Here is a 17,798-nt window from a genome sequence, read left to right on the forward strand (position 1 = left end):
TCCTCCTGACAGAGCTGGTGTAACTGAGTCAGGTATGTAGGCCTCCTTGCTCTCACACACACACACACAACCTTTTCAGTTCTGCCCACAATCCTTTCTATAGGATTGAGGTCAGGGCTTTGTGATGGTCACTCCAATACCTTTACTTTGTTGTCCTTGAGCCATTTCGCAACAACTTTGAAAGTATGCTTGGGGGTCATTGTCCATTTGGAAGACCCATTTGCGACCACGCTTTAACTTCCTGACTGATGTCTTGAGATGTAGCTTCAATATATCCACATAATTTCTCACTCATGATGCCATCTATTTTGCGAAGTGCACCAGTCCCTCCTGCAGCAAAGCACCCCCACAACATGATGCTGCCACCGTGCTTCATGGTTGGGATGGTGTTCTTCAGCTTGCAAGCCTCTCCCTTTTTCCTCCAAACAGTTCTATTTTTGTTTCATCAGACCAGAGGACATCTCTCCAAAAAGTAAAATCTTTGTCCTCATGTGCAGTTGCAAACCGTAGTCTGGCTTTTTTATGACGGTTTTGGAGCAGTGGCTTCTTCCTTGCCGAGTGGCCTTTCAGGTTATGTCGATATTGGACTTGTTTTACTGTGGACAGATACTTTTGTACCCGTTTCCTCCAGCATCTTCACACGGTCCTTTGCTGTTCTGGGATTGATTTGCCCTTTTCGCACCAAAGCACGTTCATCTCTAGGAGACAGAATGAGTCTCCTTCCTGAGCGGTATGACGGCTGCTTGGTCCCATGGTTTAGTTTTAATGACTCCAACTTAAGGCTATGTAAACTTCCGACTTCAACTGTGCATACATACACACATACTTCATGCTACAGTAGAAACACTATATAAAGAAAATAATGCACTTACTTTGATAGGAACGCACACAAGTCCAAAGTTATTATTAGTAAGGAAAACAACAATGGAGGCAATGCGAACACCAACCAGAAAATGTGCCAGTTCATGCAAGAATGAGCAAATGTCTGCATACTTGATGTGCGGAAGAAATGGGGAAGGGCTCTCCTCGAAGAGTGAAATTTGTCCGGCTCAGTAAGGCCTCAAACAAATTGTCCGCAACACTGAAATGGGCTACTTCTATGTGAATGAATGAGGCGGCAGAACAACCATCAATTCAAACTGTTAGAAAATACAACTTGTTAGAAAATAATTTGAAATTGACAAGTTGAAACAGAACCTATACATAATTAGCAGCCAGCGCGTGTTAAATGCGTAACAATCATATTTTGGAACAGATAGTCCATTCTGACATCACGTGCATTAAACAACTCATGCTGGGACGACCGTTAGAGATATTTGGAACTCACGTATGAAACGGTTTAACTACTTTCATATTTACCTTGAATGTGTGTATTATGAGATACAGGCTACATTTGGCCTTTATATTTGCCAAATTTAATGTTCTTTTTAATATAACTCTGATTTGGCTGGACATAATAATAAAAACCTTTCACAGTGAATTGTAATTTTGTTAGTTTGAGACCGTTATGAACACTTCATAGTGTTTTCATGGACTAGTTAGCATCACTGCACAACGCGATCATGATAAATGTTCATGCCCTTCCTACTGCTTCTGAAGTGTGTTTATGTTACCAAACTAGCCAGCGGGCAATCTTACTCTGTGTGATTGTGATTCATTTCTGCTTTTACTCACGTTCTTACATGAACTGCAATCACACGTTCTGCTAACAGGAGCATTGCGTGTGATCACATGGCATAATAAAAGTCTTAAATCCATAAACATAATTAAGGTCTTAATCCATAAGAAACTTTCACCGGTCATGCTAAGTTTGTTTTAGGAGTGACCCTAATTATTCGACTTGTCAGCTGTTGGTCGACCATCAATAAATAAATAAATTTATTTTTAAATCGAGCAGTGGCATATATATTAGGGCTGTTGCCGACTAAAGAAAATCTTGGTCGACAGAGTATTCTCTTGACCAATAGATTGGTCAAGTTTTATAAGGTGTCCAAACTTTTGACTGGTTCTGTATATAGACACATCCTGTTTTTTAATCAAATCAACTATATGCAGTGACGAAAAGAATGAGAATGTTTGATGAAATAAGACATACAAATGACTAGAGGGGGTCCGATCGCAATTTATTAGATTGAGCCGGGCTGGGCTCAGACTTGCTGCACTGTGTTAAAATGACAGCGAGTCACTTTGTGACTAGCACCCGTTGTCTCACTCACTCCTCCTAGTACCTATGATGAAAATTACAGGCCTCTCATCTGTTTAAGTGGGAGAACTTGCACAATTGGTGGCTGACTAAATACTTTTTTGCCCCACTGTATAGCCTATATCATAATCTAATCAATAAATTGGTTAAAACAAACTCCGAACACAGTAACGTGCTGACCAAACCGGAAGCGCGCATGTTGATTTTGTACCCCCACACCAGACACAATCAGAACACGCAGGATGAAATGTCAAAAACTCTGAACCAATTATATTATTTTGGGGACAGGTCGAAAAGCATTAAATATTTATGGCAATTTATCTAGCTAGCTTATTTGTCCTGGGATATAAACATTAGGTTGTTATTTTAACTGAAATGCACATTGTCCTCTACTCTGACAAATTATTTTTTAAATGAACTAGGCAAGTCAATTAAGAACAAATTCTAATTTACAATGACGGCTTACCCCTGCTAAACCCGGACGACACTGGACCAATTGTGCGCTGCCCTATGGGACTCCCAATCACGGCCAGATGTGATGCAGCCTGTAGTCGAACCAGGGACTGCAGTGACGCCTCATGCACTGAGACAGCTGCACCACTCGGGAGCCCAATTAATCCACACATTCAACGGTAAACCGAATTCCCCTCTCATCATCTCTTCCTTCCTCAGGCTTCTTTTTTTACTTCTTTGGACTTTACATGGCAGTTGGCAACCAACTTTACGGTGCATTACTACAACCGACTGGAGTGTGGACGTCAGTTCATCTTTCAATCACCCACGCGGGTATATTCTCCTAAACACCAATGAGGAGCTGGCCTGTGGGTATATGACCTTAAAAACCAATGAGGAGATGGGAGGCCGGACTTGCAGCGCATCGAGTGTCACAAATAGAACCCATTTCTATTGTAACAACATTGTAACAACATTACAATTCACTGTGAGAGGTTTTTATCAGTGTCCAACAGAGTTAGGGCTGTGAAAAAAACAAACAAAAAAAAAACAAGGAGAATTATTGGCAAGGGAGTGCAGTGGGTACTTATAGGGGTTGCAACCAAAGATTATCCTTTGGTGACTAAGGCTCAACTCAATACAAGTCAATGTAAAGTTCTTCATACAAAAAGGTAAACTGCTGACTAGGAGGCTAATTCACCAAGATGATCTGCTCATTTGTGAAGGGCTTTGGGTTGTGAGAAGACTGTAATCCACATTACCCTCCTAGATTATACATTCCTCAGAGTACACCATCATGTGACAACAGTAGCCATCCCTCAGCTCCAATATCGCTACGGCTGTGGAGGTGAGCCGTGGCCCAGGGGTTTCCAAGGGGCAAAGACCGCCATATGAACACGTCTAGCTGGCTGTAGAATATTCAAAATGAGAAACAAAATGAGTTCTTGTTGAGCCATATCCCTGGTTCACTACACTTTGTCTAAAACATGCTCTACACGTAGGATTTAAGATCATATGGTGGCACCATATTCCAACACCATCACATAAATTCTAGACAAAAGAGGTTAGTAACCTAAACGCGGTTAACTTTCTGCTGCAACGGCAAGCATTTAAAATTCCTTCCCCACTAACCTCAAATACTGATTTCTAAACATATTATTAAAAGATTGAAATTCCATTGGCTTTCCCTCCCATTCATAGCACTGCCAAAGTGTTACATCCATCTCAACAATTGAACCGTTTATTCTTCAGCATAACATAAGTGTTCTATAGTAATGCTGCATCCACCTGCATTATCCCACCTCTAGGCCGGTGTCTGATCAATACATGTGTATGGGCACTAAACCCCCTTTCCAGTAGAATAAGAAAGTGCTGAGAGTGTGTAGGGCAATCCACCCTCTATTTCCCCCCTGCTAATCTGCACAGATCAGAAAAGGTGAAAACAATATGGTAGAAGTAGAAACACTGCTCTGCGCAGCAGACAGGGATGGATCAATCGGTCTGTGATGTCTGTCTGTCAAAAGCTGACATGACTTGGGCAGTGTGTGTGTACACTAGAGGTCAACCAATTATGAATTTTCAACGCCGATACCGATTATTGGAGGACCCCCCAAAAAAAACGCTACCGATTATTAGAGGACCCCAAAAAAAAGCCGCTGCAGATTATTGGAGGACCCAAAATCAGCCGATACCGATTATTGGAGCCCCCCACCCGCCCCAAAAAGCCGCTGCCGATTATTGGAGGACCCAAAAATAAGCCGCTGCCGATTATTGGAGGGCCCCCAAAAAAGCCTCTACCGATTATTGGAGGACCCCCCCCAAAAAAAAAAAACCCACTACCGATTATTGGAGGGCCCCAAAGAAAATGCCGATACCGATTATTGGAGGACCCAAAAAAGCCGATACCGATTAAATCGGACGCTTTTTTACATTTTTATTTATTTGTAATAATGACAATTACAACAATACTGAATTAACACTTTTAGTTTAACATAATACAGCAATAAAATAAATTTAGCCCCAAATAAGTAAACAAACACATTCAATTTGGTTTAAATAAGGCAAAAACAAAGTGTTGGAGAAGAAAGTAAAAATGCAATATGTGCCATGTAAAAAAAGCTAACGTTTAAGCTCCTTGCTCAAACCATGAGAACATTTAAAAGCTGGTGGTTCCTCTTAACATGAGTCTTCAATATTCCCGGGTAAGATGTTTAGGTTGTAGTTATAGGAATTATAGGACTATTTCTCTCTATACAATTTGTATTTCATATACCTTTGACTATTGGATGTTGTTATAGGCACTTTAGTATTGCCAGTGTAACAGTATGGCTTCCATCCCTCTCCTCACCCCTACCTGGCCTCGAACAAGGAACACATCGACAAAAGTTACCCACAAAGAATCGTTACCCATCGCTCCACAAAAGCCGCGGCCCTTGCAGAGCAAGGGGAACAACCACTTCAAGGTCTCAGAGCGAGTGACATCACCGATTGAAACGATATTAGCGTGCACACCGCTAACTAGCTCGGGAGTTGAAAGGCTTGAAGTCATAAACAGCTCAATGATTGAAGCGCAGCGAAGAGCTGCTGGCAAACGCATGAAAGTGCTGTTTGAATGAATGCTTACGAGCCTGCTGCTGCCTACCACCGCTCAGTCAGACTGCTCTATCAAATATCAAATCATATACTTAAACATAATAACACACAGAAACACGAGCCTTAGGTCATTAATATGGGCAAATCCGGATACTATCATTTCGAAAACAAAACTTTTATTCTTTCAATGAAATACGGAACCGTTCCGTATTTTATCTAACGGGTGGCATCCATAAGTCTAAATATTCCTGTTACATTGCACAACCTTCAATGTTATGTCATAATTATGTAAAATTCGGGCAAATTAGTTCTCAACGATCCAGGCGACCCAAACTGTTGCATATACCCTAACTCTGCGTGCAATGAAAGCAAGTGACACAATTTTCCTAGTTTAATATTGCCTGCTAACCTGGATTTCTTTTAACTAAATAGGCAGGTTTAATAAAATATACTTCTGGGTATTGAATTTAAGAAAGGCATTGATGTTTATGGTTAGGTACATTCGTGCAACGATTGTGCTTTTTTCGCAAATGCGCTTTTGTTAAATCATCCCGTTTGGCGAAGTTGGCTGTCTTTGTTAGGAATAAATAGTCTTCACACAGTTTGCAACGAGCCAGACGGCCCAAATTGCTGCATATACCCTGACTCTGTTGCACAGAAAGCAAGAGAAGTGACACAATTTCCCTAGTTAAAAGAAAATCATGTTAGCAGGCAATATTAACTAAATATGCAGGTTTAAAAATATATACTACTGTATTGATTTGAAGAAATGTGTTGATGTTTATGGTTAGGTACACATTGGTGCAACGACAGTTCTTTTTTCGTGAATGCTCTTGTTAAATCACCCGTTTGGCAAAGTAGGCTATGATTCAATGATAAATTAACAGGCAACGCATCGATTGTATGCAACGCAGAACAAGCTATATAAACTAGTAATATCAACCATGTGTAGTTAACTAGTGATTATGTTAAGATGTACTTTTTATAAGCTAGTACTTTTTTAGGATAGAGTGGTCTGCTCTGCATGCAGGTGGTAGTAGCAAGCGCAAGCAGGTCTAGATCATTTGATGGAAAATTCTGTCCCCCCTAGCGATGGACGTTAGTCCCGCTTCAGAAGCGGCATTCGTTAACAGACAGGTAAAATGCCCATTCAGTTGCGCTTCAAAACTATCTCCAGACAAGGTTTTGTGTCGGCATTTAAAAAATAAGTAGTGTACCCTTATGGACAAATAAACCCTTGAAAGTGCCTCAGCTATGGCCTATGACTGCCCAGCCATAGCGGTCGCACATACCTAATAGGACCATTATTCTGCTTTGAAGTGGATTTTTTTTAAACAGAAAACCGATTTGTAGTTTAAACATCAAGCAAAATCCCTAGTCTGTGTTTTAAAATGCAGAGTCACTGCAGTCTAAAGTATACAAAATGTCACTTCCAGCTGAGCACTGCCCTGTCTAGTGTCTAAGGAGTAGCATAGAGCGCTCTCAGACAGTGAGAGCGCACACATGGTTGTGTCTGCCATCTCACATACACACTGTCTGGCATCCCACTCACCCACACACAGTGCTGCCGTGGCGACCTGGATTCACCCAATCCAAACAATTCCTAACCACCACCAGGCACTCAGCCGGCTGCATCACTCCACTAGGAAGAACTCCCCCTGCATGCAAGGTCATGTCCAGGACACTGTGTTTTAAGGCAAATGCTGACTAAACAATTAATGGTCTAAATGTCATTCAGCACATCAGATACAACATTATGGAAGGAATGTTAAAAGCAACATGCTGAAGGTAAAGAGACAACATGGGACAATCTCTTTAGTGATGTGTCTATCAGTTGGCCTTCTAGTGTAGGAGATACTGTCACTGTTATACCCCAATATCAATCAATCGATCAAAAACATATAAAGGCACTGATTTGGGACTCACCCATCATCGTCTCCATCCACGGCTTTGAAGAGTCCGGCAGAGGAGGTTAAGGCACCGACGGCCGTGGCGGTGGCTGCGTTACTTTCAGTCCCCAGGCCTGTGCCTGCCGCAGTGCCACCCTCCCCAGCCAGCTTGGCCATGGTCTGGGCCAGCAGGGCAGACTGGTCCTGGAAGAGCAGGCGCTGGGCATCCTCCAGCTGGGTGGTGGTGAAGGAGGGCAGGCTGGCGTATAGGGCACTGGCTTGGGAAGCCACAGCCTGGGTGTGGGCCTGGGCACTGCTGAAGTCCTGGGGCATGCTGACCCTGGATGGCTGCACCTGGGGGTGAGACTGGGCCAGGCCACTGCCATTTTGGAGCTGGGAGTCACTCTGTGGGTTAGGAGGAAGCACATTGGAGACTAGACAGCCCTGGTTAGGGAGGGCAGTGTTAGACAGCTGGGTGGCAAGTCCTTGGGCTTTGCTTGGGAATGACTGCTGTTGTTGCTGGTCCAGGGGGAGAGAGTGTCCTTGTGGCTGCTGCCCAAACCCAGTCACTCCTCCTGGGCCCATCTGAGGCATTAACCCTCCTCCTGCAACAGAGGCCTGGATTGAGGTCTGCTGGGGCTGCTGTTGGACGAGACCCTGGGGTTGGAGCTGGGGCATGGAGCCAACCACCTGCTGCTGCGAGACTCCCATCATCTGCCCGGATCCAGGCAGGGCCTGTGGGACAGCAGGTTGGGGTAAGCCTGCCTTGGGCTGGGGGTAGTCTGGAGGCATGCCCCCTCCCTGGCTCAGCCTGTGCACCGGGGCTACCTGGGGAGTCGCAGAAGGCTGCTGTGTAAGAGCATAGCCCATCTGCTTCTGGAGCACCCCCACTAGGCTCTGAGCTGAGCCAGGAGCCGGGATGGAGGCTGCCTGGGCGTAGGTGAGCGGCTGCTGGGGCATAGGAGTGGTTTGGTGGCCTATGGTGGTCTGGAGGCCCACCATGTTGATGGGGGCAGGCTGGTGAACGCTGGCAGGGACTGAGGGAGCCACGGTGGGCAGCAGGTGAGACTGGGACACCACCATGGGGAAACCTGGGCGGGAGGTCTGGAAGGACGGAGGGGGGTTGGAGTAGTCCTGGTAGTGATGCTGGGGCTGGAGTAATGGGGGGCCTCCAGCATCTCCACTTCCCACACTCTCTGTGTAGTGACTCAGTGTGCTGACTGTGCTGCTCACTGAACTCCCACTGGTGTTCTCCCTCTCCGACCCCACTTTCACACAGTCAGGCCCACACGGCCGCATGCTGTCCACAACCCGACCACTAGGGGCAGTAGCCTCAGAGGACAAGGGGGCAGGGGCCGAAGCTGGGGTCTCCTTGTCATAGTACTCAGCACATGTCCATCTGCCCTTTTTAAATGGCTCTGAGCTGGAGTCAAGCTTGACCACTCTGAAACGGGAGCTAGTGGTGGCAGGAGCTGGGGTTGGGGGTGGCTGGGAGGAGGGGACTGAGGCTAGAGCCATGCCTGAGGAGCTCATCCCTGGCTGAAGTACGACAGCTCCTCCACCCTGTGTGCCACTGGAGGGCCCCAACACCACAGAGCCACTGGCAGCAGCAGAAATCATAGTGATGCTCGAGTTCACAGTTCCAGAGCTTTGGTGTTGGATCAGATTGACATTGGGGTTGCCAAAGTTACTCCCCATCAAACCTCCAACCCTCCCACCGCAACTCATCACACTAGGGGGGACGCCACCACCACTGCTGCTAGCGCTGGTGCTAACACCTCCCATCACAGATACATTGGAAGAGCTGTACATATTCACATTACAAACATTGCTGGTCAGGGGATTAGCTATGCTAACAGTAGCTACTGCAGCAGAGCTGTGCATTCCAGGGAGAGAGACAGCTGCTAAAGGCTGAGTAGCAACACTGGCAGAACCCACTGAAACATTCTCCAGAGGTACCTCCATGGTAGAAGGCATCTTTAGGGCACCCCCAGCCCCTCCAGAGGTGGGAGTAAAGTGGGGGTCAGAGGAAGGAGGCTGAGCCAGGGCCTGCTGAGGGTGATTATGTTGCCTCTGGTGATGGTAGTGGTGCACATTTCCGTTCACCATCCCTCCGTGCTGGGGACCCTGGGGCAAGGAGTGGGGGGGCTGGTTGGGGGAGATAGCCCCGGGGGTGTCCGCCTCATGAAAGTTATTCAGCGTCTCCTCTGAGGAGCTCCTTGCGCCCCCAGCCATGTCATTGGCCCTGGAGAGGGAGACATCCAGGATCTCTGAAGAGGACAGATCCTCTGTATGAGACTCATCCAGATCATCATAGCTCTCTGTGTCCTCCGCTATGCTGTTGTTGGTGCTCACAGAGATCTGTGCTGGAGTCACGCTGGTGATCTGGAAGCCACTCTTCTTCTTCATCATCATCTGAGACCCAGAGGAGAGAGCCTGGGGCTGTGGCTGGGAGTGCAGATTAAGGCTGTGGGGAGGGTGCTGAGGCCCAGGGGAGGATGATCCAATAGGAGGTTGAGACTGCATCAATAGGGGCGATTGGTAGTCTTCAGTGGGAACGTGGCATTTGCTAACAGCTGAACTAGTCGGTGTTGACGTGGGAACACTCCCGGCGCCGGTGTTAATGTTGCCAACATTACCCCTTCTAGGAAAATTCGCCGGGTGCGCCATCTTTCTGACGCTGCCAGAGTCTCCTGCAGAATGAGGATGGTGCATTTTGAAAGATTCCAGGGGATAACGTTACACTTCGTTAGGGCAGCCGTTTTGACAAAAACTGATATTTAACAATAACTTAATATCAACCGACAATAAATAAATATGTTTTAAAGACAAGGTTCAAACATTTAGCTTTTTGGGATTTCTAAACGTCTTCCCTCGTGACGGAAAATGCTCGCGTTTGACAATCAGTTGACGAGCCGAAATGCTAACAAGCTAACTAGCTTGTTAGCTAGTCTAACAAGCGTATGGGCTTGCTAGCCAGTTACAGACGCATATGTTCTCACATACAAGCCAGCATTTCGTCGTTGTACTATATTATCTCAATAGGTAAATTGTTCTAATTGATCAATTGTTATAACACAAACCGAGTAAGCAGTAAGCATCCAAAGCGAGAGCTGATACAGAAGTGCAACGTTAGCTCCATCACTATCCACACACTGTGGTGAGTTGCATTATTGAATTTCTCAGAAGCAAAAAAATGAAACCAAGCAATCCTTTACCGATATAAGGTTGTCCTTAGGAGAATATATCCACTTAATTCTCTCGCAAAACGGATTAATCCATTCTGAAAAGTCTTTGTTATAGCTAACGTTAGCTAGTCCAATGTTTGCTGTATCACTCCCTCTTCCAAAAGCTATTCACAGCCAGTCCGCCTTCTTGTTCTTGCACTGTGGCTCGAACCGTTGAAGTGTGACGAGACCGATGGGAGGAGGGTTTCCACTAGTTACCACAGCCACAGAATGAAAATTGTCTATATCGTAAGAATTCGTGAAAACAAAAATGCTTTTTGGTCTTGAGATAAGGTTAGGGTTAGGCATAATATTAGCAGTGTAGTTACGGTTGAGGTTAGGTTTAAAATATGAAAATAATTGACAGAAATGGGCGGGGTTTATGAATGTGTGGCTGTGGTAACTAGTGACGACAGGGGAGGAGAGAACTTGCTAACATGGCGACCACGCATGCTCTATTGATGCCCAGACGAGTCAGACAAAAAGCAGTCTGGAGAGAAGAGGCTGAGAGAACAACAGGGGAGAGGCAGGCAACGGACAAAAAATAGTTTCAGTAGGCCTAGATCATGTTTCGGAAAATACCAAGCGACCGAGACGGTGGGACAAAACGACTCTTACAGAATATTCCCATTCCTTTACCCTTGTGCAACCCAACTGGATAAAATCATAAATGCTTGCAGCTTGTCATGATTTTAAATAGGCTTATGAGAGATGGATAGGGAAATGTGTTATGGGTGTCATAATGCCAATCACATTATTTTCATAAACAGTAGACAAGAGTATCAACATGGTGCGATAAATCACTAAAAAAAAATTATATTCCATCAGCCATATTGTTATGTTGTTTTCGTAGGGCCTCAGAGTTCTGTTTTACCTTTAACTTCTAACAAAAACAACAAAAGAAAATGTTTTGGTCTGAACAAAACTTTAACAACACAAACAACAAGATCAGTTGTGTGTTTTTACTGTGAAACAAAAGGCATGCAGACAGAATATTCTGCAGACAGAATGGAGCCGGCCAGACGTGTTCACTGCACTGACGATTATTCTACATGCATGTATTGTGAGAGTGTGTTTATTGTGGTGGGTACTCCAGGTCAGTAACCCCTCCCGTTGCCACGAAGTCTGTTCTGGATGTGTGCGTGTACCTCCACCTCCCTGTATTCTGGTGCCTTCTGTTTTATCACTGTTGGCTGCCAGACCCACCTGTTGTTGTGAATGTCTTAGTGAATAACAGCAGATAGTCTGGTACCATCTGAATGTGCTTTGTTTGGCCAACTTCTCTGACTATCGTTGTCATGACATACTCCTCTCTCCTATTCTCTCTTCTCCTCTCATACTATTTCCTCTACCTTCCTCTCACCTCCTCCCATCCCTGAGTCATTTGCTCAGTCACAGCCACCAGATAGTTAATTAAAACACCAGGAGGCCCTCAGGACTGTTACACTCAGGTGGGACGCTGTATGAGAGGAGTTAGGAAGAGAGAGAGAGATGTGTTTGTGGAGAGGACAGAGGAAGATTAAGTAAGTGAATGAAATAGAAAGAATCAGAGAGAGGGGCTATGGGGGAGATAGACAGTACAGAGAGGGAGCAATAGACGATTGAATTGAGAGAGAGCGAATGAGAGCATGTGCCCATTGTGGGTGACTGGCAGGCAGCAGCAGGCTGTGACCAGACCGTGCAGGCAGACAGATTGTGCTCATCCATACAAATGACGGAGGGAGAGAGAGCCAGCGAGAGGCGAGCGCAATGTAAGCGTCTGGTACAGTCAGCAGCTTTAAATCACTCTGGCACTCCACAACAAAACACACTGAGCACTATTGTCCTGCCCTAACAATAATGCTCAATTTATACACCCGGCACGACTGTCATTTTGTAAACACTAATTTCTTTGATGGGAATGACAAAAAAAATCTTTCCCTCCTCGTCTTCAGTTTCAGCGGCGCTCGTCACTTCCTCTTGAACTCTCAATGAGGGAGAGCTGGGTTAGTTGTTTTGGAAAGTTTGTAGTTTTGGAAAGTTTTGAAAGTCTATTGAAAAAGTTTGGGTACTAGCTAACTACCTTTTGAATTTGGATCCCACGCTGCAGTTGGCATCAGTTGCTGTGACCACTACTGTCTGTCCAGTGATCCTGCTGACCAAGGCCAGGTCTGAGGAGCTGTTTGTTGTAACAGCTTACCTAGCTGCTAGCTAGCAGCCTATCAAGCTAGCAGGGCTTTCATGAGGGCTTGAACGCAGTTAGCCATTGTGGCTAGGACCACGGATTGTCCCGAGCTTGTGGCTGTCTAGATCCCTGCTGTTTGTTGTTGTTGTTTTCAATCTTCCCTGCGACCTGTCCCGCCTGGAACTGTGAGAAGTAACAGCGTAACTTAAGTTGCTACTATGACAAAGACCAAAGCCAGCGGGAGTACCGTTGAGGACAATGGTGTCTCTATCACAGGTGAATTATCTTTTAAACAAACAAAAATAGTTCTACAAGCAGTTGTTACAACAACAAGAAAATAGCTTCAAGTGTTTTGTCCAAATACTGTTGGGAGTCAACTATTACAAGAATGGACAACCTGAACAGAGGTCCAGGACCTCTCAGTTCTCCCAGGATCAGTTCAAGAAGTTTAAACGTGAAAAGGCAAGATGACAGCAATCTGTAAGTCATTGAGAGAGGATGTCAGTTCTGTATGTGAATCCATGATAACAATGGCAGAGAAATCTGATTATCCCGAGGGATAATCAGCCCCCTCCTGTACTCCCTTTTCACCCATGACTGCGTGGCCATGCACATCTCCAACTCAATCATCAAGTTGGCAGATGACACAACAGTAGTAGGCTTGATCACCAACAACGACGAGGGAGGAGGTGAGGGCACTCAAAGTGGGGTGTCAGGAAAATAAAATCTCACCAAAGGAGATGGTCGTGGACTTCAGGAAACAGTAGAGGGAGCACCCCCCCCATCCACATCGACGGGACAGCAGTGGAGAAGGTGGATATTTTCAAGTTCCTCGGCGTACACATCACGGACAAACTGAAATGGTCCACCCACACAGACAGAGTGGTGCAGAAGGCGCAGCAGCGCCTCTTCAACCTCAGGAGGCTGAAGAAATTTGGCTTGTCACCTTAAACCCTCACAGACTTTTACAGATGCACAATTGAGAACATCCTGTCGGGCTGTATCACTGCCTGGTACGGCAAATGCACCACCCACAACCGCAGGGCTCTCCAGAGGGTGGTGCAGTCTGCACAACGCATCACCGGGGGAAAACTATCTGCCCTCCAGGACACCTACAGCACCCGTTGTCACATGAAGGCCAAAAAGACCACACGAGCAACTGTCTGTTCACTACGCTACCATCCAGAAGACGAGGTCAGTACAGGTGCATCAAAGCTGGGACAGAGAGACTGAAAAATAGCTTCTATCTCAAGGCCATCAGACTGGTAAACAGCAGTTACTAACAAAGAGAGGCTGCTGCCTACATACAGACTTGAAATCATTGGCCACTTTAATAAATAGATCACTAGTCATTTTAATAATGCCACTTGAATAATGTTTACATATATTGCATTACTCATCCCATATGTATATACTGTATTTTTATACCATCTATTGCATCTTGCCTATGCTGCTCGGTCATCGCTCATCCATATATTTATTTATATGTATATATTCTTATTCCATCCCTTTACTTAGGTTTGTGTGTATTAGGTAGTTGTTGTGGAATTGTTAGGTTACTTGTTAGATATTACTGCACTGTCGGAACTAGAAGCAAAATCATTTCACTACACTCTCAATAACATCTGCTGACCATGTGTATGTGACCAATACAATTTGATTTGATTTGAAGGCAGAACAACATGGTTGTGGACAGAATTGCAAAATCTCCACTTGAAACCTGGACGGAGTCTGAGGCCAAAGTGAGGGAAATTATCTCGGAGAAACTGAAGAGGGACAGCAGATTGAGATGGAGCATGCCAACATGACTGTTAAACCCACCACTGGCCCAGGTAACAGTCCCAGGCCGATAGTGGTCAAGTTCTTGAGGTTCAAGGACAAGGTAGCTGTTCTGGAAAGAGCCAAGAACTTGAGAGGAATGTATATCTTCCTCAACGAGGGCGACTCAGAAGCTGTGCGCCAGAAGAGGAAAGAACTTACCTGCCAGAGCGTGTGGGGACATTGCTTACATCCGCTATGACAATATATGTAGTCTTAGAAATAAGGTTCATGAAATCAATAACTTGCTAACATCAGATAACATTCATATATTATACATTTCTGAGACTCACTTAGATAATTTATTTGATGATACAGCAGTAGCAATACAAGGACATAACATCTATAGAAGAGATAGAAATGCTTACGCGGGAGATGTTGCTGTATATATTCAGAGCCTTATCCCTGTAATGCTTAGGGAAGATCTTATGTCAAGTGTTATTGAATTGTTGTGGTTGCAGGTGCACCTGGCATATCTAAAGCCTTTTATTTTGGGGTGTTGCTATTGGCCACCAAGTACTAACAGTCATTATCTACACTGAACAAAAATATAAACGCAACATGTAAAGTGCTGGTCCCATGTTTCATGACCTGAAATAAAAGATCCAATAAATGTTCCATATGCACAAAAATACTATTTCTCTCAAATTGTGTGCAGAAATGTGTTTACATCCCTGTTAGTGAGCGTTTTGGCCTTTTTCAACATAATTCATCCACCTGACAGGTGTGGCATATCAACACGCTGATTAAACAGCATGATCATTATACAGGTGCAACTTGTGCTGGGGACAATAAAAGGCCACTCTAAAATGTGCAGTTTGTCACACAACACAATGCCACAGATTTCTAAAGTTTTGAGGGAGCATGCAATTGCAATGCTGACTGCAGGAATGTCCACAAGAGGTGTTGGCAGAGAATTTAATGTTCATTTCTCTACCATAAGCCACCTCCAATGTCATTTTAGAGAATTTGGCAGTACGTCCAACCTGCCTCACAACCGCAGACCGTGTGTGACCACGACTTGCCCAGGACCTCCACATCCAGCTTTTTCACCTGCGGGATCATCGGGGGGGGGGGGCTTCTGTGCCTGGCTCCCCAGTGGGTCGGCCTGGCTCCCAAATGGGTGAGCCTATGCTCTACCAGGCCCACCCATGGCTGCGCCCCTGCCCAGTCATGTGAAATCCATATATTAGGTCCAAAATGTTTTTATTTAAATTGACTGATTTCCTTATATGAACCGTAACTTAGCAAAATCTTTGAAATTGTTGCATGTTGCATTTCTATTTTTGTTCAAAAATATATAAGTGGTGTAAAATGATTGATAGTGTATGTGATGTAAACATATACAGTGGGGCAAAAAAATATTTAGCCAGCCACCAATTGTGCATGTTCTCCCACTTAAAACGACGAGAGAGGCCTGTAATTTTCATCATAGGTACACTTAAACTATGACAGACAAAATGTGGGGGAAAAATCCTGAAAATCACATTGTAGGATTTTTTACAAATTTATTTGCAAATTATGGTGGAAAATAAGTATTTGGTCACCTACAAACAAGCAAGATTTCTGGCTCTCACAGACCTGTAACTTCTTGGATATAGATAATTTTGTACCGGTTTCCTCCAGCATCTTCACAAGGTCCTTTGCTGTTGTTCTGGGATTGATTGGCCCTTTTCGCACCAAAGTACGTTCCTCTCTAGGAATAGAACGCATCTCCTTCCTGAGCGGTATGATGGCTGCGTGATCTCATGGTGTTTATACTTGCATACTATTGTTTGTACATATGAACGTGGTACCTTCAGGCGTTTGGAAATTGCTCCCAAGTATGAACCAGACTTGTGGCGGTCCACCATTTGTTTTCTAAGGTCTTGGCTGATTTCTTTTGATTTTCCCATGATGTCAAGCAAAGAGGCACTGAGTTTGAAGGTAGGCCTTGAAATACATCCACAGGGACACCTCCAATTGACTTAAATGATGTCAATTAGCCTATCAGAAGCTTCTAAAGCCATGGCATCATTTTCTGGAATCTTCAAGTTGTTTAAAGGCACAGTCAACTTAGTGTATGTAAACTTCTGACCCACTGGAATTGTGATACAGTGAATTTTAAGTGAAATAATCTGTCTGTAAGCAATTGTTGGAAAAATTACTTATGTCATGCACAAAGTATATGTCCTAACCGACTTGCCAAAACTATAGTTTTTTAACAAGCAATGTGTGGAGTGTTTGAAAAACTAGTTTTAATGACTCCAACCTAAGTCTATGTAATCTTCCGACTTCAACTGTAGTTCAAAAGTAATATCCTCTAAACGCTCTGGTAAGAAACAAACTTTCCACATGGCTGAGAGGACCTATTCAAGTAAGTAAATACATTTAGAAAATGTGTTTAAAAACTATGTATTATTAGCTAACTAGCTACAGTGCAGGCTAACTCAAATGAGCTGCAAAATGAGTTTGCTAGTTGGCTAGCTAGCTGTCTAGCCAACTTCACATTCTGTATAGATAGCTAGCTAAGTTAATTAAATTTCACCAGCTACCTAAATTCATATTAGCTAGCAATCTTGATTTATTTATCACTGTAAAAAACAAACTCCAAATGAATTTGTAGGTAGCTAGCTAACAGCCATGGAGGAGGGTGAAAGGAAAGCAGCCCCATCTGTCAAAGTGAGAGTAGGCTATTCTGGATAGGGCTGGTACTTTTGTGTAGTTCCTGTCCCTAGAAGTGATGATGGAGATAATTGTAACATAATATTCATTGCAGTGTAATTTGAGTAGAATGAAGTCTTGTGAGATTTTCTGTCCTCAGATAAAGAGGGCTATGAAAGCCTGTCTACAAATGAAGAGGTCTCAATGAAGAGCAGTGGTTATCAGTCCTTGTCCTGGGGACTCACAGGGGTGCACTTTTTTTTTGCTTTAGCACTGCACAGCTGATTCAAATGATCAACTCATCATCAAGCTTCAAGTGGTATTTATGTATTCATTTGTGATGCTATCCTTGATATGATCCTGTTATTGTCACATGCTACATATGCACATATGTGTGCCCATGCATCTATCAATCCAATGTTACCATGATTTGTTATCAGGGATATTATACTTTAGTAATCCACAATGACCTGGTGGTGTAAAAGTCTAACAATTACATTGTCTTCTATATTCCTACAGTTACCTTGTAACTGGAAATTCCTTCAAAATGATTGCCTACAGTTAACATGTAGGGCACTGCAAGGTTGGGTGACCAGGGCCATCTGGGACTGCCTCCTGGAGGAATTAATGTGTGTGAAGGCTACTGGTGTCCTGCATAACTTCACGAGGATACACAGGAGGACCAGGAGGGGTTCTGCAGCTCGCCGCCATGTGCCAGATGAGAAGTTTGTTGCTCTGCAGGATGTTTCAAGGATGGGGTCCAACAACGCAGCAAGAGAGACAATCCGTGTGCGGGAGATCTTCACCTC

General features: G+C 44.5%; 1 protein-coding gene across 2 annotated transcripts in view; it reads right to left on the bottom strand.

Annotated features, from left to right (window-relative positions):
• LOC112239970 (TSC22 domain family, member 1) overlaps positions 1-10,545 on the bottom strand; it is a 68,487-nt gene extending 57,942 nt beyond the window's left edge. The window contains exons 1-2 of one of the 2 annotated variants that reach the window (XM_042319740.1): positions 10,356-10,545; positions 7,175-9,830 (exon numbers count right to left, since the gene is read on the bottom strand). In XM_042319740.1, coding sequence (XP_042175674.1) covers positions 7,175-9,807 — 2,633 coding nt within the window. In that variant the 5' untranslated portion in view covers positions 9,808-9,830; positions 10,356-10,545. Of the gene's footprint in view, positions 1-7,174 lie in introns of both variants that reach the window. The other variant, XM_024408350.2, reaches the window with a different exon arrangement.
• Positions 10,546-17,798: the final 7,253 nt, after the last annotated feature.

Source organism: Oncorhynchus tshawytscha, linkage group LG03 (genome assembly GCF_018296145.1).
Source record: "Oncorhynchus tshawytscha isolate Ot180627B linkage group LG03, Otsh_v2.0, whole genome shotgun sequence".
Classification (NCBI taxonomy): domain Eukaryota; kingdom Metazoa; phylum Chordata; class Actinopteri; order Salmoniformes; family Salmonidae; genus Oncorhynchus; species Oncorhynchus tshawytscha.